The 23,489-nt window shown below is 40.9% G+C and overlaps 4 protein-coding genes across 9 annotated transcripts; 1 reads left to right on the top strand and 3 right to left on the bottom strand.

Annotated features, from left to right (window-relative positions):
• Positions 1–1,042: 1,042 nt before the first annotated feature.
• Positions 1,043–12,562, top strand: rpap3 (RNA polymerase II-associated protein 3). 4 transcript variants are annotated; one of them, XM_045698490.1, is made up of 18 exons: positions 1,043–1,224; positions 1,582–1,737; positions 1,835–1,978; positions 2,146–2,262; positions 2,692–2,819; positions 2,907–3,028; positions 3,169–3,239; positions 3,325–3,459; positions 3,651–3,778; positions 3,869–3,990; positions 4,163–4,233; positions 4,335–4,427; positions 4,534–4,763; positions 4,911–5,100; positions 5,474–5,571; positions 5,663–5,763; positions 5,858–5,944; positions 11,844–12,562. In XM_045698490.1, the coding sequence occupies exons 2-17, from the start codon at positions 1,588–1,590 to the stop codon at positions 5,941–5,943; spliced, it is 1,986 nt and encodes a 661-aa protein (XP_045554446.1). In that variant the 5' UTR covers positions 1,043–1,224; positions 1,582–1,587; the 3' UTR covers position 5,944; positions 11,844–12,562.
• LOC123728234 (carcinoembryonic antigen-related cell adhesion molecule 6) lies at positions 6,916–10,317 on the bottom strand. Its single transcript, XM_045699884.1, has 3 exons — positions 9,689–10,317; positions 7,586–7,858; positions 6,916–7,438 (listed from the first exon to the last, which is right to left on the bottom strand). The coding sequence occupies exons 1-3, from the start codon at positions 10,011–10,013 to the stop codon at positions 7,164–7,166; spliced, it is 873 nt and encodes a 290-aa protein (XP_045555840.1). The 5' UTR covers positions 10,014–10,317; the 3' UTR covers positions 6,916–7,163.
• Positions 10,695–11,932, bottom strand: LOC106576245 (uncharacterized). Its single transcript, XM_014153313.2, has 3 exons — positions 11,837–11,932; positions 11,487–11,540; positions 10,695–11,284 (listed from the first exon to the last, which is right to left on the bottom strand). The coding sequence occupies exons 1-3, from the start codon at positions 11,886–11,888 to the stop codon at positions 10,695–10,697; spliced, it is 696 nt and encodes a 231-aa protein (XP_014008788.1). The 5' UTR covers positions 11,889–11,932.
• A 467-nt stretch (positions 12,563–13,029) lies between the features above and the next one.
• LOC106576256 (uncharacterized) lies at positions 13,030–15,965 on the bottom strand. 3 transcript variants are annotated; one of them, XM_014153322.2, is made up of 6 exons: positions 15,808–15,965; positions 15,484–15,522; positions 14,905–15,201; positions 14,479–14,733; positions 13,899–14,147; positions 13,030–13,411 (listed from the first exon to the last, which is right to left on the bottom strand). In XM_014153322.2, exons 1-6 carry the CDS (start codon positions 15,860–15,862, stop codon positions 13,317–13,319), a joined length of 990 nt encoding a protein of 329 aa, XP_014008797.1. In that variant the 5' UTR covers positions 15,863–15,965; the 3' UTR covers positions 13,030–13,316. The 3 variants fall into 3 exon arrangements, with proteins under 3 accessions (XP_014008797.1, XP_014008798.1, XP_014008799.1); XM_014153323.2 differs by having other exon boundaries at positions 14,953–15,201; positions 15,808–15,963; XM_014153324.2 differs by having other exon boundaries at positions 15,480–15,522; positions 15,808–15,920.
• Between the last annotated feature and the right edge of the window lie 7,524 nt (positions 15,966–23,489).

The raw sequence follows: 23,489 nt of genomic DNA, 5'->3' as shown, positions 1-23,489 counted from the left end.
CAGGGTGTCGTGAGTGGTTTAAATAGAAGCGTCATTGTCTGTTCTTTTGAGTTCTGATTTTGAGTCTTTGCCCGACAGTGATGTTAGGATATATACGTTATCCTGTACTAGCTTTTGTGCCAAATGCATTATGTTGTTACAGGTGTCAAGCATATGGGCATGCAAATAATTTTCCCCCTCTGGCCTATTTATTTCCTACCTCCCTACTCTTCTACATTTGCGCACACTGTACATATTTTTATTTTCCTTTGTGTTATTGACTGTACGTTTGTTTATATGTAACTCTGTTGTTTCTGTCGCACTGCTTTGCTTTATCTTGGCCAGGTCGCAGTTGTAAATGAGAACTTGTTCTCAACTGGCCTACCTGGTTAAATAAAGGTGAAATAAAAATAAGTACAAATGTGGCAGCAGTGTGTAGAATGGAGGTTCCTATGTGTGAGAAGTGTGCAGAAGGGCATGAGACAAAGGAACGTGTAACATTGGGGAAAGTGGTGGTATGTGTTAATTGTAGGGGTGACCATGGGGCTGTGGCTCAGAAATGTCCCGTGCGAGAAAGACAGGTTGAGGTTTCCACGGTTAGAGTAGTGAAAAAGTTGTCATATGCTGAGGCAGTAAAGAAAGTAGAGGAAGATGGGTGAAATGGGACAGCTCCTGAGAGGAGTGGTGTGAGTAGTAGATCTGTACCAGTACAGAGGTATAGGCCAGCAAGTGATATAATTTTTCAGTACGATTTAGATTTTTAGCATTTATAGCAATGGTTATCAACTGTACTGCAGGGATGGAACGTAAGTCGTAGAAAATGTAGGTTGTGGTGGCAGCTGCAGAGAGGTATTTGGATGTGCGAGACTTGACATCCGAAGAGTTACAGGGTGTGTTAAGTGGTGGTGTCGTCCAATCCTTTCAGGTTGTTGAGCTGAGGAAGGACTAAATAGATTTAAATACTGGAGTAGCGTGGTTTTATTTTTTTGTGAGTGTAGTGTTTGTTAAATTTTTAAAGCAAAGTATAGGGGAGTACTCCAGTCTAGTAGGTGGCAGTAATGCAACATTTATTGGATGCCAACCGCCGTTAAACCTCGTCGTCGAAGAAGAAGACATGCTGTCATGGCGCCGAACACAAACAGAAAACGACAGTATGGCGATAGTTTGTAGCTAACATTAAATGCTAGTAAGCCTCGTTTAAACTTAAACTGATAAATTACAATCGATTTGGGACGCAAGGGACAGGTACTCAAATATTCTAATGTAATCAGCTCTTATATGCAGGTCGTAACTCGTTAAAAGCGTTGCGTTAGCTTAGGCAACTAGCTAGCTATAAATTGCTGCTTCTGCGAGACAGCCGTGACTAACGTTAGCTAACTAGCTAATTACTCCTTGGTGTTATAGTAGTTAGTCAACAGTAGCGTGATGTTACTAGCTCCACAGTTTGAGTAACGTCAATAAAGAACTGACTGTTAGTTAACTAAGTTAGTGTTTTTATTTATCTGTCCCCGTTGACTAGATGTATAGCTCGCTGAATAACATTAAATTAAAGTGATCCTATCTCTTGTTTTGTCAAGCTAGAATATTCAATGTATTTGACAGGTAGGCATGTCTGAAAACAAAGCCATTGAACTCCAACTGCAAATGCGACAAAATGCAGAGGACCTGCATAACTTCATGAAAGATCTTGACAGCTGGGAAACTGACATAAAGAGGAAGGATGAGCAACTAAGAACTGGGAGCGTTGGCGTGTCTCAAGTATGTAACACTTGAAAATGTGTATGTTTTATGTTTAGCTATAGAGTTGAGATTGTGCTATGTTATAAAGATCCTGAACTATGTATTCCTGCCTTAGAAAAGCCTCCCACCAGTGCGAAACAAGGACTACAAAAAGAAGAGAGAGAAAAAGAAGGCATCAGACAACAATGCAAAGACTGAACCAAAACAAGCACGCAGGATAAAGTCTCATGACGATCAGTCATGGGACAAATTTGATGTGGTAATGGATTAGGTGGATCTTGCCTGTTTCTCGTTTGATTTCAATAGTGAGTTTAAACTAAGTCTATGGTTTTAAACTGAATGGCAGCAGTGCACCCTGCTAAACAGAATGTACTGCTTGCTGTTACACTAAACATTTTTGGGGATTATTTTTTTGTCTTCTGGTAGGACAAGGTATTGGAGTCCATGGATAAAGAGGACAGTGCTGAGTCCAATGACTCTGAGTCTGAGGATTCTGGGGTTCCTGCTACTGACCAAGACAAGGCGCTTGCTGAGAAGGAGAAAGTACGGCTTCGCACTCATAGTATTGTAGTCAGACTCAGCCACAGCAAACCTGACAGACATACAGAAATATGATTTCTCATGTAAATGTTGTCATTTTAAAATATGACTTATTATTATTATTATGATGATACAATGACCACCATTGAAGGTCAATTCAAGGAACAGACTTGCAAACTGGTCATTTGTTTGCAGTATGCTGTGATTTAGATGTCTGTAGGACTAGAAAGTTGCCTCTGAAATCCTAGAAAATTACCCATATAGTATACCACCATCGGGGCCTCGTTAGCAACTATCACCAGTCGTTGAGGGTAGTAGTCAATAATACTCAGTCAGTAAGTCACCTGTAGTCAGTAAATGTTACTACTTTGTTGAATATATAGATTGCAAAAACCTATATTTGCTTTACTGAATTTGACAATTGTTTTTCAGGGTAGTCAGCTGTTCAAAGAAGGGAAGTATGATGATGCCATTGAGTGTTACACCAGAGGCATGGGCGCAGACCCTTATAACCCCGTTCTGCCAACAAACCGAGCTGCCTGCTTCTTCAGACTCAAGAAGTAAGCAACATGTAAGGAAATAAGCAACATATGTAACATTTTAAAAGACAACATTAACGTTAGAATTCATATTTCTCTGTCCGTCAGGTTTGCTGTTGCCGAGTCTGACTGCAACTTGTCCATTGCTCTGGACAGTAACTACTTCAAAGCATTTGCACAAAGAGGAGCGTCTCGATTCGCCCTGCAAAATTATGAATCTGCCCTAGAAGGTGAGGAGTAATGGTAACACAACAAAACTTGTTTTCAAATGGGTAGAATGCCAGCAGAGGATGTATAGTTTTTATATGATGTATCATCTTATAATAGGTCACTTAAAAACAATTTCTGCTTCCTTCCTCTACATAACTAGATTATGTAATGGTTCTCAAGCTGGATCCTGGGAACCTGGAGGCACAGAATGAAGTGATGAAATGCAAAGAGGTGAGACATTAACTGGTGTTGGATTTACTACTGTACCTCTGTATCCCCCTCCCTGATCCACTCTAACCTCTCCTCTTATCGGTAGGTCATTGCTAAACTGGGTGGAAAGGCAGAAAGCCCAGAGGCTGCAGTGGTGACACCACCTGTGGTGGACGTCATGCAACAGCAACTCATGGAGGAACAGCAGAGGAGACAGGAGGCGGTGGTGCAGAAAGACAGGGTAGAGCCACCAGCTACACTTATCTTTTGATGTTAGAGTAGGCCTGCTACATATTGGGTACCAGTTACCCAGTGACTCTGAGACACTGCAGCGCTGAAGACATACCACAGGTGTACTACAGCATGCTATTTGTCTGTTTTTAAGTGCATTGTTTTTAAATTGTTACCACGACACTAAACCTTGACTCTCAGGGGAATGCATATTTCAAAGAGGGGAAGTATGAGGCAGCAGTAGAGTACTACACCAAGGGCATGGAAGCGGACAGCACCAACATCCTCCTGCCTGCCAACCGGGCCATGGCTTACTTAAAGCTGCAGAGGTAAGCAGCAGGGAAGGCAGGATAAGAGTATTGGGTAAGTGTAAATTCTGTCAAAGCTGTACATTGATTTAAGCTTGATTCTCTCCTTAGATATAAAGAGGCTGAGGAGGACTGCAGTAAAGCAATAGCCCTGGATGGCACCTATTCAAAGGCCTTTGCCCGCAGAGGGACAGCCAGGGCTGCTCTGGGACTGCTCAAACAAGCTAAAGAAGGTACAGTAGACAGGCATCCAAGATAGGCTATATCTTATTAGGTCACATGGCATTAGCAACCATTTTGTATAGGCTAGGCATGTTTCTATGTAACTACCTTGAGCAGGTTAAAGTCTTTGTGTGAATGGTAGCAGTAGTCATCAACTGTTTATGTCATGTATTTTTATTGTAGATTTTGAGGAGGTCCTGAAGCTGGAACCAGGAAACAAGCAGGCATTTCATGAAATTAAGAAGATTGCAATTGTACGTATGTGGTTCCATGCTCACTATGGTTTTTGTGTTAATGTTCTTACACCTGTTGTCTTTGTTGACAAATCATTGACATAGCCTCTCTCTGCTCTTAGGACATGGGCACCAGTGGGCTGCTGGCAACAGAAGAGCATGCACAGCGGAGAACAGTACAGCCAGTTAACAAACCACCTCACCTGCAGTCAACCGTGAGTCACTCAGATAAAACAGGAAAATATTTTTGGTAGGCTGTTTCTAAACTTGGCTTGAAAGATAGGAACATTGTTGTGTGCCAATTGGATTTCCTTATCTCAGAAGCCATTGAGGAGCGTTGACATTGAAGAGGTTTGTGGAAAGATCCTGGTCCAGGAGGAGTCCTCGGCTGTGTTGACTTCAACCACAGCCCCCCGTGTTAGGCCCCAGAAGACCACCTCCATCGCAGACACTGTGAGAGAGGGTCAGGCCTCGCCTCCCTCTACCTCCCCCAGAACTAAGATCCTGAAGATTGAAGAAATATCAAACGTCCCCTCGCATTCCCCTGTCAAGTAAGAGATATTGTTCAATTGCTTAATCTCAAGCCGTACGGCTTGAGGATTTTGTTGATGCATGTTTTTAGTTAGTTTTGAATATAACTTTTGTGAAGTTAGGCTTTTGATAATAGCACCACTGATGAAGCTGTTTTCTTATTTCAGAGGGCATGAGGGGTATGCTGTGAGAGCACAGACACAGAAGCACAGGGAGGCAACTGTCAGTGAACCAACAGAACCGCCTGCTACACCCTCAACTGAGGTCATACCTCCTGCCCCCACCAACAGCTTCCAGCTAGAGGCAGACCTAAGGAAGATTGGAAATGGCCCTGAAGTCATCTACAAGTATTTGAAGGTGGGTGTGGAATTAAAATATGATGAAAAACAATATTACACATCCAAAAGAATAGACATTTCAATGTCATATGTGCAAATAGTTAAGTTCAAAGGGGGAAATAAATAAACAATATGGGTTATTAATGTCCTTTTTTATGTAACCTTTTATTTATAGCCTATACAAAATGGTTGCTAATGACATGTGACCTACTGATAAGATATAGCCTATCTTATTGTGATCATCTATTCTTCAACAGAGACCTGATCTCTTGTTTGGAGTTCTATTTGTACACTAAAAAATCACCATACAATGAGATTTGTCTTTTCTGCTGAGAAAAACATGTAGATGCCACTAAGGACTGATGTTTATTTGTTGTGTGTCTGTGTTTTAGCAAATCCAGCCTCAGGCTTACGCAAAGATCTTCCAGAGCTCTCTTGAACCAGACATGCTCAATCAGATTCTAAGGACGTTACAAGGCTTCTACATCAAGTAAGTACTGTACAAATACCATGCCATTATGACTGTTATGGCTCTTACAAGAAATGTGACTGTGTTATCACATTGTCTTTATCAAATTAAGGAAGGAAGAGCCACCTGTCATACTGGAGATCCTCAGGAATCTGGCCGGTGTGAGGCGGTTCGACATGGCTGTCATGTTCATGTCCAACCCTGAGAAGAAAGGTACCGATCTGGCACAGTTTGTGATTACATTATTTAACCCAAATGCGAAATTATTATACGACATTGATAACTGCAAACTTTTTGTTTTTTCTAGTTCTACAAGAATTGTTTGACTTTCTTCATCAAGCTGGACTTGAGGACACATCAGTAGGAGCCCTGCAAAAGAAGTATGGAGTGTGATGTGAGTGCAGAACCCTAAAAATGGACATTACCACAGAGAGCAAAATTGGTGTTTACTTCAGGAAGCAATCGATTGAAGTAGTGTTTTTCAATGCTCTAGTACATGTTACTAATCTAAACATTGCTGTATGTACGCAACAATGCATCACTTAATTTTGGCTGCCATATTGGAAGGTCTATCCTTATATTAGAACAGTAGTTACTATGCATGGCCAAAACAAGAATGTTCTATCTGACTGCGGCCCAACAGAACCATTATGGGTAATAGTTCAAATATGCATCTGCCACTCTCAGAAAGCCAGGAGAACTGAACTATGAATAAAGGAAAAATATTTTTGTTCTTTTTAATTCTTCTGTCCAGGACCATACATCTCATGTTCAAGACATTAATTGCAGTAAATGAGTGTGAATACCTAATAAATTGACAATCTTTGATTATCACTGAAAGTGCAGATACGGAGATGACACTTTTCAGCAAGTAGCATTTTCACATGTTAACTGTAAAATATAGGTTTTAGTGTAGACTAAGACGTCTACACGTGGACTAAGAGGTTGGCAAGAAAGTATACACTATGTGGAAAATAAACCAATTACAGAAAGTCTGTCAAACTGCATTAACAAAGCACACATTTTCCAGACAGCAGTACAAGATAATAAAGACACTGTTAGATTGCATTGTTGCCCCACTGCCATTGAATGGAATTCTTCTCTTGACTGTTCTCAACATCCACACCAGTGAGACTCTTTGGGAGTAAGGGGCGAAATGTTAATAGCTGGCACGATAATTGTATTAGCGTGTAACTGACAATTATGGAGAATAAGCGTGAACTAAAAACAGTGTCAATTGTCTTAATACCTATATTTTAGCACGGGGGGAATCAATTTTTTTTCTCAATAGTTTACCCAATAGCAGTTTTTCGTGAAGTTGGTGATCATTTTACAAGCAAGACGGCACGGTCAAGAGAAGCTTAATTTCCAAAAGTTCCAAGCAGTTAACTATTAATTATTGAGACGTGTGTTTCACCAAAGCTGTATTGTATTCATTAGGTTTGTTGTAGCACATTTTTAAACGTGCATAATGATACATTACAAAAGAGAAAAAAAATAATTCTACTAAAATTACGATTATGGCAATAACTGTGGCCGGTTGCATGAGAAGTATTACTCGAGATGCCGTGCCCAGTTGAATAGAGTAGTAGAAAGTGTTATAAGACCAACAATTAAATTGATGGATCATAGTAGTTTGACCATACCTGTGACACTGAGTGTCTCATTGGCTGTGGCTGTCTTCCTGGTGATTGTGTTGTGTGCCTCGCAGCTGAAAGACTCAGTGGCCACGTAACGGTTGAATCGACCACGCTGCCGTGCATGGTCCGACCATACACACTCCAGGTGTAGCTGCAAGAGGGAGAGCACTGGGCAATACACTTGAAGCTGGCCTTGACCCCTACCTCTAGGGCACCTGGTCCTGAGATGGTCACGTTAGATGGTCCATCTGAAAGAAAGGTCAACATTAGACCTAGAATGGCTCGTTCGTTCTGCACTACCTCTTTTTATACTTCATACGACAGTGACAAGACAACACCGTTTCAAGGTCTGCATAGAAATATGTTTTGACAAATACAATCTAACTGCTGCTCACCAAGTAACACAACTGAGGTATTAACAGTGCTGTTGTCATTGGTCACTGAGTTGTAAGCCACACAGCTGAGGGGTCCTCTGTCCATGGTGGTCTCAGGTGTGAGGGAGAAGGTGTTCATCTCTGCCAGCCTCCCCTTGTATATCCAGATGTAGGTACAGGTGGGGTAGCACAGGGCCGAACACTGAAGTGCTGTCTTTGATCCAGGCAGGAGATACAGGGCTTTACCTACTGGGCCTTTGCCAGATTGGATGATAACAGCTTGAACTGGTCCATCTGGAAAATGTCATGAAATATCTTTATGATTAGCTTGTAAACATATACACTGCTCAAAAAAATAAAGGGAACACTTAAACAACACAATGTAACTCCAAGTCAATCACACTTCTATGTAATCAAACTGTCCACTTAGGAAGCAACACTGATTGACAATAAATTTCACATGCTGTTGTGCAAATGGAATAGACAACAGGTGGAAATTATAGGCAATTAGCAAGACACCCCCAATAAAGGAGTGGTTCTGCAGGTGTGGACCACAGACCACTTCGCAGTTCCTAAGCTTCCTGGCTGATGTTTTGGTCACTTTTGAATGCTGGCTGTGCTTTCACTCTAGTGGTAGCATGAGACGGAGTCTACAACCCACACAAGTGGCTCAGGTAGTGCAGCTCATCCAGGATGGCACATCAATGCGAGCTGTGGCAAGAAGGTTTGCTGTGTCTGTCAGCGTAGTGTCCAGAGCATGGAGGCGCTACCAGGAGACAGGCCAGCACATCAGGAGACGTGGAGGAGGCCGTAGGAGGGCAACAACCCAGCAGCAGGACCGCTACCTCCGCCTTTGTGCAAGGAGGAGCAGGAGGAGCTCTGCCAGAGCCCTGCAAAATGACCTGCAACAGGCCCCAAATGTGCATGTGTCTGCTCAAATGGTCAGAAACAGACTCCATGAGGGTGGTATGAGGGCCCGACGTCCACAGGTGGGGGTTGTGCTTACAGCCCAACACCGTGCAGGAGGTTTGGCATTTGCCAGAGAACACCAAGATTGGCAAATTCGCCACTGGCGCACTGTGCTCTTCACAGATGAAAGCAGGTTCACACTGAGCACATGACAGACGTGACAGAGTCTGGAGACGCCGTGGAGAACGTTCTGCTGCCTGCAACATCCTCCAGCATGACCGGTTTGGCGGTGGGTCAGTCATGGTGTGGGGTGGCATTTCTTTGGGGGGCCGCACAGCCCTCCATGTGCTCGCCAGAGGTAGCCTGACTGCCAATTAGGTACCGAGATGAGATCCTCAGACCCCTTGTGAGACCATATGCTGGTGCGGTTGGCCCTGGGTTCCTCCTAATGCAAGACAATGCTAGACCTCATGTGGCTGGAGTGTGTCAGCAGTTCCTGCAAGAAGAAGGCATTGATGCTATGGACTGGCCCGCACGTTCCCCAGACCTGAATCCAATTGAGCACATCTGGGACATCATGTCTCGCTCCATCCACCAACTCCACGTTGCACCACAGACTGTCCAGGAGTTGGCGGATGCTTTAGTCCAGGTCTGGGAGGAGATCCCTCAGGAGACCATCCGCCACCTCATCAGGAGCATGCCCAGGCGTTGTAGGGAGGTCATACAGGCACGTGGAGGCCACACACACTACTGAGCCTCATTTTGACTTGTTTTAAGGACATTACATCAAAGTTGGATCAGCCTGTAGTGTGGTTTTCCACTTTAATTTTGAGTGTGACTCCAAATCCAGACCTTCATGGGTTGATAAATTGGATTTCCATTGATTATTTTTGTGTGATTTTGTTGACAGCACATTCAACTATGTAAAGAAATAAGTATTTAATAAGATTATTTCTTTCATTCAGATCTAGGATGTGTTGTTTAAGTGTTCCCTTTATTTTTTTGAGCAGTATATATACAGACACACACACACACACACACACATAGGGGTGGCAAGTAGCCTAAGGGTTCTGTTGATGTGCCTTTGAGCAAGGCACTTAACCCCTAATTGCTCCTGTAAATAATAACTGGATGTCTTTTATGATCTTTCTTGAAATACCGGTGTATGGTGAGCAAAAATGACTGTATAAATAGAATTCATCTCTGCATACTCACAATTTACATTCAGTTGGTACCCAAACCCTTTGATGGGTGCTCCCCCCTGAGAAACGATGCATTGGTACAGGCCACCATCAGACTGGAGCAGAGGACTAAAAGACACAGTGATATTGTTGGGGGAGAGACTGACCCTGCCGGACACAGCTACAGGGAGGCCATTTTTTAACCACAAAATGGAGGCTGAATTCTGAGAGCCCACACACTGCAGTGAGAAGGGCTGGTGTGCCAAGGGCTTGTCCTGGGACACCGGCTGTACAGAGATAGGATCTGGAAGACAGGGGAGTGGAAAAGAGGTGAAGAGGACAGAAAGAACGAGGAACATTTTATTTTCAGAGAGATACCAAGTTAAATACTTTGAGTTGGCTTTTACAAAAATGGTGGGCTTTCACGTTCAAACATCTGATTCTAAATATTGGCTTGTGACAAGTCTTTTGTCACAAAAACTATGACTTACCAGTGATGCTCAGGATCTTGCTGCTAACAGCAGTGACCCCTGAGGCAACATTCTTGGCCTCACACGTCAGTACCTCATTTTGCCTGTAATCATCAACAGTAACCACCAGTTTACTGGCAACCATGGGCTTATCGCCCTATGGAAGATGGGCAAATGGATCTCGTCGCCATTGAATATCCAGGTAAAGTTACAGGAGGGGGTGCAGTCAACAAAGCACACAAAGTTGTGTCTCCTACTGTCACTGAGCTGGCACCCGTGATCAAAATGGCCCCCGGTCCGCCTGGGAAGAGGTGGAAGTAAACACTTGATTATGTGTTTAAGTGATTATAAACTCTTAGAGCTTTCTAAAAATGCAGTGTACACAGAATATATGACTAACATAGTATAGTAATAATTATCCAATGCGACTTCAATGGACCACTCCAAAGTTGAAAAAAATGACAAAAATTCCACTCACGGGCCACGTAAGGTGTGACATAGGTTGAGATGTATAGGAGTGAGACAGTGTCCTGAGCATCACAGATCAATTCCTCTGCAATCTCCCAGGAGTCAGGTGTGACAGATGGTTTGACCATATTTGGTGGTCACTGTGCTTTGTGCTTCAAAACTAATTGTCCAGGTGTAGAAGCAGGACGGGTAGCAATCAGCAGAGCAGGAAAAGTTGGACGTCACTCCACTGGACAGTGTATCAGGACCTGTGATCTTTATATTGGACGGTCCAGGTAGAAAATAGATAATTGTTCTTGGGTGAATTAGGTTGGAGAGTGTAGAACAGAGCTCCACAAACTTTGGATGTGCAGTACAGAGACACAAAAGCATAACATCTGTTGGCATGGTATGATTTCTAAATATTGGTTTAGATTGATGAAAACTGATTATAAGTAGCCTACACGTCACGTTGACTGTTTTTCTGACCGTCACTGACTTCCCAGTGGTGGGGTTTATAGCCATACAGATCAGGACCTGTGGAGGAACCTGCTCCTTCAGCTGGAGGTTGAGCTCTGGGCCCTGGGTGGTGAGTCCTCCTCTGGTCCAGGTGAAGGTGCAGGTTGGGAAGCAATTGGCTGAACACTGGAAGCCATAGGGAACTTCCACCGTCACTGTGTTCACCCCACTGATCTCCACAAAGGACGGCCCATCTGACAGAATGGAAAACAAGCGCCTGAGTCATAAACATAATGTGAAAAAATTAGGACGAAGTGGATTTACATTTTTTATTGTTCACCATAATGTTATAATGTTAGTGTAAGGATAAACAATGGGTGATTAATGCATATAGCTTTTTGGCATACATTTATTTTGTATACTTAGAAATGATGCCAGAAACCTAATGTATCTTACATGGTGTGGTTTCCTCCGATGTCCTGCCCTGCTCTCTCTCACTGGCAAGTGTTCCTACAGAAACACAGAAAGAAAAAGAATCCCATGCCATCACAATGGTTCACTTTACATGAACTATCTTATAAAGCATTAATAACACATTTATATGACCTAGGCCCTAGCTACACATTACATGCAGGCACTACCCTGTTTAAAACGTTTGGATTTTCATTCTTATTCGCTACTTTGACAATTCAGAAAAATTCCGATATTTTTTTTTCCATTACAAATGTGCATGAGAAAATGTAATTCCTGACTTGAAGTAGATTTGACCTCAACACTAACAGATTGAGTTGTATGTGTTATCTTACCTGCCAGGCAGGTGAGCAGCAGAGGCAGACTAAATGTGCAGAGGAGAACCATGGTTCTGCTGCCGAGATCCGGGCGACTAAGTGGCTGAAATGCAGAGCTGTGAAATGCAAGAACAACAAGAGCTGTTCTCCCCTTATACCTCCGGAAAAAAACAGTCTGACAATCTTATCAGGAACCAATTCAAAAACAGGACATTATCCAACAGTGCCAGCAAAGCGCCGCTAGTGTTTGGACCTTTATGTGGGTAATCAGCTTCACGGCATTCTGTTCTGGTTAGGACGTGCGTGCTAGTTTCTTGTGTTCATAGGCATTTATCTACTGCGGTTGAGCCTTTTGATACTGCCAAGTGTCATGTCTCTGAGCTAGGGAGCATTCACTTTGTTTGATTCTCGTCCATTCAGACAGGTGAAGGTTACAGACAAAAGAAAGTGTGCAAACATGTTTTAATCTGTTTATCCTATTATGTAGAATAGCTCTTATGCAGATACAGAGGTTGTTGGTGTAATAATTATATTAGTAAAGGATACTTATTATTTTCCCATTTAAAATGCATTAATTCACTTTGATCATAACCAATGTAACTATAATTCAAGATGATAAAAGGGTTATGCATGGAAAAACTTGAAAAGATAGAGAGGGTGTGTGTTTAGGTGATACCATTGCCTCTCTGGAACATTGATTGTTCTTATGTACAATAAAATAAACTCCTGATATATAATCAGTGATAATCAAAAGCGGACTAATCGCACTCCATGATCAAGTGTGTTTTCATATTTACTCATGTTGATTACATTCAAGATCAAAATGTACATGTAGATGCAGGGTGGGCCCCTCATCTGTTGTGAAGTTAATGCTAATCATCAGTCAGACGATATGTGAAAGTAACACTTCAACTAACAATACCGAACTATTTCACATTTGTAGACAAATATTGGGAGTGTAAATTATTTGAGCAAACAAGATCTATATTACATATTTTGTTCCCCCCAAAGGCACAGACTTTGAAGTAATGTATTTGAATTGGCGTGTTGAGCTGGACCTGGCCTGTCTTGAGCCTGTCCACATCAGCACACCATTTAAAATACATTACTTCTAAGTCTGTGCCTTCCATGAAGATGGCATGCTTACAGGTTTCAACTCCATCTCAAAGTCTGGAAAAAGTTACACATTGCAAAAAAGACATGCTACTAAATTAATGTAAATTTGTCTTTATTAAATATTTAATCCAAATAGGCTATACACGTGATGGTGCTTGCACACACACGTAGTGCTTTAATATTGAAAGATTCAGCCAAGCCTTTCCAGTTCACTTATCATTAGCAAATATGGTTAACATCCTGATATGGAAGGAACTGTTTGTTCTTTACCAATAAACCACATGTTCCATCACTGTCTAATAATGCTGACATGTTTTCAAATTATTCAGATGTGCATGTGGAGAAAAGCTTACATCCTTGTACAAAACTGCTCTCTCCTGGATTATGGTGATATTACAGTGTAGAGTGAGAGTGTAAAGGCAAACAGAAGCAGGTCTATAGTCTGTTTAGCCTGTGTGGCCATGGATTTTCCATCATCTGTAACACACAACAACAAAAATATTACAAAAGGAACACTAAATAGTCAACTGACATTTACTCCTGAGGTGCTGACCTGCTGCACCCTGTACAACCACTGTGATTATTATTTGAACCTGCTGGTCATCTATGAACGTTTGAACATCTTGAAGAACAATCTGGCCTTAATGGCCATGTACTCTTATAATCTCCACCTGGCACAGCTAGAAGAGGACTGGCCACCCCTCAGAGCCCGGTTCCTCCCTAGACTTCTTCCTACAGTAGGTTCCTGCCTTTCTAGGGAGATTTTTCCTAGCCACCGTGCTTCTACATCTGCATTGCTTGCTGTTTGGAGTTTTAGGCTGGGTTTCTGTATAAGCACTTTGTGGCATCTGCTGATGTAAAAAGGGTTTTATAAATACATTTGATTTGGATTTGATTTGTCTTGACATATTTTTTTTAATGTCTGTAGTTACTCAAATGTATAATCATGAGATTTCTGCTGTACCTCCGACCCGTACGGTCTTGGTTACCAAGTCAAAATTCATTGAGACCGTATTCTGAGCGTAGCACTTAATCTTCTCTGACTTTACATGTCGCTCGACCGTCATCTCCATCTCACTGCCATAAACAGTGTGACCATCAACGGTCCACCAGTAGTCACAAGCAGGAATGCATTTGGCAGTGCACCGAAACTTGGACTTGAAGCCGACTGCAACAGAGTCTTGACCAATGACGTGGACCTCTGATGGACCAACTGATAGGAGACAAAAAGTAAAGGAAGAAGCTGGTTCAAGTATCACTTCAACCAAAACCCCAACATCACTCTTTAATCATCAAATGTAGAATGTATACTGGATAAGGGAAGTGTGTTAATTGATAGATCAAGCTATTGAAAAGCCCCTGGGCCCAAGACTCAATGGGGTCTGAGAGGCCCCAAAAAATATCCAACCAGGGGGCCTATAAAAAAACAAAGCCTAGGATATCTTAATCCGGCCCTGGATACGAATATGGACAATTGCATTACACTAATGACAATAAAGAATCTACAATTGTTAGAGGAAGCTCTAAATCTCCCAATAACCTACATGTCACAGGTATTGTCCTGGTTTCCATGGCATAGAGCCCAGACACACTGTTGATGGCCTTGCAGTTCAGGGTAACAGAGGTGGCTAACTCTTCGGGAGTTACGGTAATCTCATTCCCCTGTCCCCCGAGCCATCGGCCCTTTATCCCCCAGGTGTAGTTGCAGGAGGGACGACAGTTGGCGTTACACTTGAAGCTTTGTGGGGCACCTGGGGTCATCAAGTCAGGGCCTGTGATTGATACGTTGCTTGGTCCAGCTAAAATGAGGAACACATACACATTTAGATAATAGTCTAGATCCTACGACCAATGTGAAAACATGAGCAAAATAATTTAATCTAGCACTAATCCAGTAATTCAGACATTTTGTCAGTAAATTACAACACATTGAATTATCCCTCCATTCCTAATATCATAAAGACCATCACCTCTAATTTCAAGTGAAGTGTCATTAAAACAACAAACCACCCATGCACCTAAAACCTGCAGTATCTTTGTTACTGTAGAGGACCTCCCAGAGTCATCATTCCTTGCAGTGCATGTGAGGTTTAGGGACTCCTCCCATTGCCGGGCTGTGAAGAACACTTCGTTCCTCTGCCCAATCTGTCCGTCGATACTCATTCTGTAGCTACAGGAGGGAGAGCACTGGGCGTAACAGTCAAAACTGCATGGCACGCCCACAGTCACAAAGTCAGGTCCCAAAATGGTTAGTTCCAAGGGACCATCTGAAAGTTACAGTGCACAATCAGGCAATGTAGGCCTACCGGATTTTCGGCACACAGGGTGTAAATTTACTTGTAATAGGGATAAATTACTACAATGATAATAAAATTAAAAGTCATGGCATTTCAAATGGACCCCTCATTTCTGTACAGTAGTTTTCTGCTAGCTGTTAGCACTACTGCCCTACCACAGGTACAATCCAGAGGACCCAACACTCCAAATAATGATGTTGCCATACTATAATACGTTGACTAGTTTGTGTCATGTGTCTGTGGTTTACCTACTGGGACTGATCTTCCCTCCATCAGTGGTCACAGCTGATCCTGGAAGTTCATAAAAACAGCCTCACAGTCTATCATCAAGACGTTATAATGTATATGTAACACGAAAACTATCATTATGCTTAGACCCAAATATGTTAGCCTGTTGTCCAAACAAAAGTTTAACCTCAGCAGACACTGAACATATGCATGGTTATAGAGCTTAACAGAAAGATTCCAAAACATATAGACTTACTGACTGATGTCAAACCGAATTCGGCATCCTCAAAAATAGATTTTGACAAAATATTATCTCAAAATAACGTTGTGTTTTCCATATCATATTACCTGCAAGATACACGAACAGCAGAAGCAGATTGAGCAGGGTGTGTGTATCCTTCATTGTCTTGTAGCGATGGAGTGAGGTGAATGGATACCAGGAAATATGGGACTGTTACAGAGTCAAGTAGTAGAGAGAGAAGGTTAACAAACACACCTTATCAGAGAGAACGGACTGAGAGCAAACCTGCCCTGCCCATTCATACCTGGCCATTAAAAATACATTATTTCTGTAGTGAACGTTAAATAGGGCGAAACAGAACTGGCAGCTTTTACTATGAACTAACATGTAGAGGGCAATGTACTGAGGTATAAAATAAATGGTCTCCAACTCTCCATCCCTGGTCCTGGGGAGCTGAAGTCAGTTAATTTACTATTTTTAATAGACAGAACCAATTGGAGGGAAAGATTAGAGACCATCTTTTTTTATTTTTTTTATTTCACCTTTAACCAGGTAGGCAAGTTGAGAACAAGTTCTCAAATGTTCTCATATGTGTAATACATGAGTGTATGACGAATTTAAGAGTGTCGAGAACGTGGTTTCAGTGCATGGCTTGTACCAGAATCTCTTATCAAAAGTCAAATACAGTGCAATGATGTCATACCTTTGGTTCTTTTAATTTAATTACATTTGACCTCAAAAAGTTCCGTATGAAACAGACTTTGACTTTAGCTTTAGGCACACGTGACTTGGTTATGTCAACAGTGTCAGAAACTCTGGTTTTAACCTCAATATCAATACCTCATTCAGTACCTCAAACAGAATAAAACAAACACAGTAACTACAAAGTATTACTCTTAAAAAGTGTATTTTTTGCTGATACAGATATTTGCAAATGCAGAAGTGAACATTTTTATATACTGTGTGGGTAAAATGTATGTCATATGTTGTAAAATAATCTAAATTCCCATTTATAACCCCTCTGTTTCATCATATCCTATTAAAGCTGATCTAACATTTGTTAATTTCACGTAAACATTTCAGACAACCATCTCTTTCAGTTGTATTCCATCATCCATGTAATGCTTTTCACATTGTAGAGTCAATCACAAGTTATACTAGTTGACAGTGGTGTAAAGTACTTAAGTAAAAATACTTTAAAGTACTACTTAAGTCATTTTTTGCGGTATCTGTGCTTTACTTTACTATTTATATTTTTGCCAACTTTTACTTCACTACATTCCTAAAGAAAATAATGTACTTTTTACTCCACACATTTTCCCTGACACGCAAAAGTACTCATTACATTTTGACAGGAAAATGGTACAATTCACACACTTATCAAGAGAAAATCCCCGGTCATCCCTACTGCTTCTGATCTGGCAGACTCACTAAACAAATTCTTTGTTTGTAAATTACTGTATGTCTGAGTGTTGGAGTGTGCCCCTGGTTATCCATCAATTTTTAAAAAAGGAGAACATTTTGCCGTCTGGTTTGCGTAATATAAGGAATTTGAAATGATTTATACTTTTACTTTTGATTCTTAATTCCATTTATTTTCTATACTTATGTATATTTAAAACCAAATCCTTTTAGGCTTTACTGAAGTAGTATTTTACTGGGTGACTTTCACTTTTACTTGAGTAATATTCTATTACGGTATGTTTACTTTTACTCAAGTATGACAATTGGGTACTTTTTCCACCACTGCTAGTTGACTAGTTGAACGTGGAATCTGGATGCAATAACCCCGAGTCCTTGGAGCTCCACAGTATATATAATGTTAAATGTCAATGTGTCTTCATGCATCTACACTCGATGTCTACATATTTAATCACTAAACTCCTTTATTTTGTGTGTCTAAAACCATTATATATGTTTACAAAAATGACATTTTAATCACACAACCTCTAAGTGCTTATTTAAGAATATACAGTGAGGGACAAAAAGTATTTGATTTTGTACGTTTGCCCACTGACAAAGAAATTATCAGTCTATAATTTTAATGGTAGGTTTATTTGAACAGTGAGAGACAGAATAACAACAGAAAAATCCATAAAAACGCATGTCAAAATGTTATAAATTGATTTTCATTTTAATGAGGGAAATAAGTATTTGACCCCTCTGCAAAACATGACTTAGTACTTGGTGGCAAAACCCTTGTTGGCAATCACAGAGGTCAGACTTTTTTCCCTCACTGTATGTCTAACATAATGTTAAAGGTATAGACTATGTGTGTGTGCCCATGCTGTGGTTATAGAATAATTAGAGGTTCACAGTGAAGCATGGTCAAATAAGTCAAGCATTGGTAAAAAAAAAATAATCTAATTTGACACACAGAAACAAGATGCCATGAGTAACTTGGCCAAACAGAATGGCACTGATTGGCCTATAGGTGGTACTGTTATAAGCAGTCTCACTTAATGTATGCCTTGATCACACCTACAGTGTGAAATCAAATCAAACTTGATTTATACAGCACATTTCAGACATGGAATGCAACCCAATGTCCTTCACAGGAAAAAACCAATACAAATATTTACTACACAACAAACATAAGAGGATAAAAAACAAAATAACAATAAAAATGACTAAAAAGCACTTTAAGGAAAAGCAAATCTAAAAAGGTGTGTTTTAAGATCTCTTTTAAATATGTCCACAGTTTCGGCCTCCCTCAGGTTCTCTGGCAGGCTATTCCAGAGGCTGGGGGCATAATACCTAAAGGCTGCCTCTCCATGCCTCTTGGTCCTAGGCTTTAGGATAGTTAAAAGGCCAGTGCCAGAGGACCTGAGGGACCTACTGGGTACATAACTTAAATGCATGTCTGCCAATCTATCCTGATGGTGTCACGCCCTGACCTTAGAGACGTTTATTTTCCTCTAGTTTGGTTAGGTCAGGGTGTGATGTGGGGTGGGCAATCTCGTTTATCTATTTCTTTGTTTTGGCGTAGTGTGGTTTCCAATCAGAGGCAGCTGTCCATCGTTGTCTCTGATTTGGAACCATACTTAGGCAGCCTTTTCCCACCTGGGTTTGTGGGTAGTTGTTTTGTTATCTGTTACCTGACAGAACTGTTGGTTTTTTGTGTTTGTTATTTTTGTTCGAGTGTTCTCAGCATTAAATAATTATGAACTCTTACCACGCTGCGCTTTGGTCCCCTTCTTCTAACGACAGCCGTTACAGATGGACCTTATGGGAGCTTGAGGCAAATTTGTTCAGCATGAGGAAAGATGCCTACATACAAAGTTTCAAGTCTCTAGGACAACTGGAGCAGTGAATATGAGGGTTTAACATCTCAATCACACCTACAGCATCATTGCATTTTGGTACTCCAGAAGTACATTAATTTCCAATGGAACGCTGCGTTTGCCTTGCAGCATTGCATTGCAGAGGCAGTCACGCAAAATTGTCATTGCGCAAAATGGTAAGCATCAACATCTGGACATGTGTGCAACAAAAATCCAAGGTATGCACCACACAGAACACACTGCAACTGCCTCTGCAATGCAATGCTGCAAAGCAAGCGCAGCATTCCATCAGAAATGAAGGTACTTCTGGTGTACCAAAATGGAATGATGCTGTAGGTGTGATCGAGGGGTTAAACCCTCATATCCACTGCTCCATTTGTCCTAGACTTGAAACTTTGTATGTAGGCGTCTTTCCTCATGCTGAACAAATTTGCCTCAAGCTCCCATGAGGTCCATCAGGATAGATTGTCAGACATGCATTTAAGTTATGTACCCAGTAGGTCCCTCAGGTCCTCTGGCACTGGCTTTCAACTATCCTATCCTAAACTTTGTCTTGCCTCATGCTGAACAAATGTGGACCCATAAGGTCCATCAAGAGAGATTTTCCTCCATCTTGAACATTTTTGAAAACCTTTGAAAAAGTCAGAATAAAACAAAATTCAGTATGTATGTCTATGGTACATCTCTTAACTTAGTATGAGAAAAGCTAACGTATTGGTTAAGAGATCAGATATGACGTGTTTAAATCCTTTGTAAATCCACTCCACAATGGCCTATCAACTTTTGAGGGGCAAAGCCATTACCTGTTACATTTGGCCAGTGGTTTAAAGTACTTAAGTAAAACTACTTTAAAGTACTACTTAAGTAGTTTTTTGGGGTATCTGTGCTTTATTTTACTATTTATATATTTGACAACTTTTACTTCACTACATTCCCACAGAACATAATGTACTTTTTACATTTTCCCTGAAACCCAAAAGTACTTACATTTTGAATGCTTAGCAGGACAGGGAAATGGCCCAATTCACACACTTATCAAGAGAACATCCCTGGGCATCCATATTGCCTCTGATGCTTCATTTGTAAATGATGTCTGCGTGTTGTAGTGTGCCTCTGGCTATCTGTAAATAAAATAAAAACTAGACAATTGTTCTGTCTGGTTTGCTTAATATAAGCAATTTGAAATTGTTTATATTTTTACTTTTGATATTTAAGTATATTTTGCAATTACATTTACTTTTGATACAAAAACCAAATACTTTTAGACTTACTCAAGTAGTAAGTATTTTACTGGGTGACTTTCACTTTTACTTGAGTCATTTTCTATTAATGTATGTTAATTTTACTCAAGTATGACATTTGTGTACTTTTTCTACCACTGCATTTGGCATTGATATTTAAAAAATATATAGCTATGAGCAGCAATGAACAGGGTTTATAGGATGACAGAAAGGACACAATATCAGTTGTATAAGCAATCCCTAGGTGTAGCCTAGTGGTTGAGTGTTGGGCCAGTAACCAAAAGATTGCTGGTTTGAATCTGTGAGCCGACTAGGTGAAAAATATGTCAATGTGCCCTTTAGCAAGGCACTTAAGCCCAATTGCTCCTATAAGTCAATCTGGATGTCTACATGATTTGAATCATAGTTGGTATACTCCACATTAGTGTTCCAAAATACATCAATAAACTATACCAAACATAGTTGTACTCCACATTAGTGTTCCAAAATACTTCTATAAACTTTCAAAGCTGTAATACGTTGACTGCGCAAGCAGCAGGACTTCCAGTTTCCAATTTTCCTGAATAAAATATTCACCTTTCACAACGTTCAGACCACATAATAGGGCAACAATATGTGATTAAAAAGATATAATCACAATATTTCACATTGTCTGTATAATTGAAATCTAACATTAATTTGCATGAGACAAAGCTCCCTTGCTCAAAAGTTATTGCTCTAGTATCCTATGGTGCCACTGGTGCCAATAACATATATATAGTGCCACCAACTGGTCTGGTGCAGCCATCAAAGGTTGCAGTGAATTTATATCCACACAGCTTCTAAGGACATATACATAAGGTTTACATACCCAATGTCATGACCCATGTCCATCGGTTTAGTTCTTATAGCCCTGCTGCTATATTTAGCTGAATATAAACTAGTAGCTAGCTGTTGTTGCCGATGGTGGAATCATCTAAACCACTGGCTCTTGAAGCCCCCATGAGCTCCCAAGTCTATAAGTAGTCAAGCTAACACATTAGCTAGCTAGCATTGCAAATTAGCATTTCAATAGCTAGCTGGGCTGTTTTACAAGAAAATGACTGATATGAGTCAAACACTGTAGCTAGCTAGCAAGCCTTCCTCTGAGGTAATGTAATTTGGGCACTGGAATGCTAGATTTGTCTTTTAATTTTAAATTGACTGTCATTGAAGTTGGTGGTTACTCGTGGTTCAAATCCAAGGTGAGAGAAACTGTCCGTCATTATTTGTATTTTGGTAGGGGTCGGAGTGACGTCACGCACCTGTTACACCCCTTTTCCTAATCAGGGTTAATTCTGGTTGTCAGTGGTCTAAGGGGGGGTCTGGGGTCTAACTATACTGAACAAAAATATACAGTGCCTTCGGAAAGTATTCAGACCTATTGACTTTTTCCACATTTTGTTACGCTACAGCCTTATTCTAAAATGGATTAAATAAATACAAATCCTCGTCAATTTACACACAATACCCCATAATGACAAAGTGAAAACAGGTTTTTAGAATGTTTAGCAAATTTATTCCAAATAAAAAACAGGAATACCTTATTCACATAAGTATTCAGATCCTTTGCTATGAGACTTGAAATTGAGCTCAGGTGCATACTGTTTCCATTGATCATGCTTGAGATGTTTTTACCTGTGCTAAATTCAATTGATTGGACATGATTTGGAAAGGCACACACCTGTCTATATAAGATCCCACAGTTGACAGTGCATGTCAGAGCAAAAACCAAGCCATGAGGTCGAAAGGAATTGTCCGTAGAGCTCTGAAACAGGATTGTTTCAAGGCACAGATCTGGGGAAGAGTACCAAAAAATGTCTGCAGCATTGAAGGTCCCCGAGAACACAGTGGCCTGCATCATTCTTAAATGGAAGTAGTTTGGAATCACCAAGACTCTTCCTAGAGCTGGCCGCCTGGCCAAACTGAGCAATCGGGGGAGAAGGGCCTTGGTCAGGGAAGTGACCAAGATCCCAATGGTCACTCTGACAGAGCTTCAGAGTTCCTCTGTGGAGATGGGAGAACCTTCCAGAAGGACAAACATATCTGGCGCACTCCACCAATCTGGCTTTTATGGTAGAGTGGCCAGATGAAAGCCACTCCTCAGTAAAAGGCACCTGACAGCTCTGGATAAGAGTGTCTGCTAAATGACGTAAATGTAAATATATTTTTCAACTGTACTGTGATGTTTCACAAAAGTTCTGAACCTTCCTATTTTCAGTTTCTACAGATTGTAAATTAAAGATAAACATTTTTGCTAAGAGCATTATTATATTATTGATCGATTTACTTTTTAAATCACCCAGCAGTGCTATTTGCAGAGTTAGCTCCAAGTAAATGTTGCAATTCTTTCGCCATTCCTGAACCTGCGACCAAAACAAGCTACAGTACAGATGGACAGTACAAAAACAAAGGATCTAATGATTCTGTCTCGCAGAGCTGGGATGGATGTATCCCCCCATATATATATATAACATTCTATTGAACTAATTTACATGACCCATTAACTTAGCCATGTGTGTCTGTGTAAGTCTCATATTTTACTAAGCACATTTTTGGTCTGGAATTTGTCTTTCAGCAGAAAGACCAGAGTGAACACTTTGTGAGAGATTGCTGGCGTGGTGAAGGACAGCACTGTGACGGGTCAACCAATGATTTATATATACACTAGATGGCTGATAGGGGGTGATGTGTTGAAGCCACTGTGCCTCCATCTTGGCACTCCGTCATGAGTGTAAAAAAGATTTTTGGAAGCTATAGAAATGTATTTATTAATGTGTACGTTCATTTTTGCTAAATTGTTCTATTACACGGCTAAACATTGACCTCCTGAGTGGCACAGCGCAAGAGACGCCACTGCAGTCCCTGGTTCGATTCCAGGCTGCATCATATCCGGCCGTGATTGGGAGTCCCATAAGCGGTGCACAATTGGCCCAGCTTTGTCTGGGTTTGGCCGGGGAAGGCTGTCATTGTAAATAAGAATTTGTTCTTAACTGACTTGCCTAGTTAAATAACGGTAAAAAAATTATAATCCTTAAAGTATCATTTTTAGAGATGACTAATGTTACTGTCCCCACTACTACAAAAATGTAACTTAAATAAATGTAATTTTGTCCTTGAAACATTTAATTGAAATGGAGCACCTCCTACTGGGGAGTGGCAATATGTCCAACCAGTGGCTTCATAGCCTCTCAATGGTAAATACATAGCATCAGCAATCCAGAGTTTATATACAACATTGGGGTC

The sequence above is a fragment of the Salmo salar genome, chromosome ssa17, assembly GCF_905237065.1.
Source record: "Salmo salar chromosome ssa17, Ssal_v3.1, whole genome shotgun sequence".
NCBI classification, from domain to species: domain Eukaryota; kingdom Metazoa; phylum Chordata; class Actinopteri; order Salmoniformes; family Salmonidae; genus Salmo; species Salmo salar.
This window is presented reverse-complemented; position numbering and strand designations above follow the sequence as displayed.

Coding starts and splice junctions, on each gene's coding strand:
- rpap3 (XM_045698490.1), top strand. CDS start 1,588: ATGTCTGAAAACAAAGCCATTGAACTCCAACTGCAAATGCGACAAAAT. Junction 3,240..3,324: donor AAGTGATGAAATGCAAAGAG/GTGAGACATTAA, acceptor TCTTATCGGTAG/GTCATTGCTAAACTGGGTGG. Junction 4,764..4,910: donor CCCTCGCATTCCCCTGTCAA/GTAAGAGATATT, acceptor TTCTTATTTCAG/AGGGCATGAGGGGTATGCTG.
- LOC123728234 (XM_045699884.1), bottom strand. CDS start 10,013: ATGTTCCTCGTTCTTTCTGTCCTCTTCACCTCTTTTCCACTCCCCTGT. Junction 7,859..9,688: donor GTACCAACTGAATGTAAATT/GTGAGTATGCAG, acceptor GACATTTTCCAG/ATGGACCAGTTCAAGCTGTT. Junction 7,439..7,585: donor TACCTCAGTTGTGTTACTTG/GTGAGCAGCAGT, acceptor CCTTTCTTTCAG/ATGGACCATCTAACGTGACC.
- LOC106576245 (XM_014153313.2), bottom strand. CDS start 11,888: ATGGTTCTCCTCTGCACATTTAGTCTGCCTCTGCTGCTCACCTGCCTG. Junction 11,541..11,836: donor GCTGCTCACCTGCCTGGCAG/GTAAGATAACAC, acceptor GTGTTTCTGTAG/GAACACTTGCCAGTGAGAGA. Junction 11,285..11,486: donor ATCGGAGGAAACCACACCAT/GTAAGATACATT, acceptor CCATTCTGTCAG/ATGGGCCGTCCTTTGTGGAG.
- LOC106576256 (XM_014153322.2), bottom strand. CDS start 15,862: ATGAAGGATACACACACCCTGCTCAATCTGCTTCTGCTGTTCGTGTAT. Junction 15,523..15,807: donor GCTGTTCGTGTATCTTGCAG/GTAATATGATAT, acceptor ATGAACTTCCAG/GATCAGCTGTGACCACTGAT. Junction 14,734..14,904: donor CACTTCACTTGAAATTAGAG/GTGATGGTCTTT, acceptor TCCTCATTTTAG/CTGGACCAAGCAACGTATCA.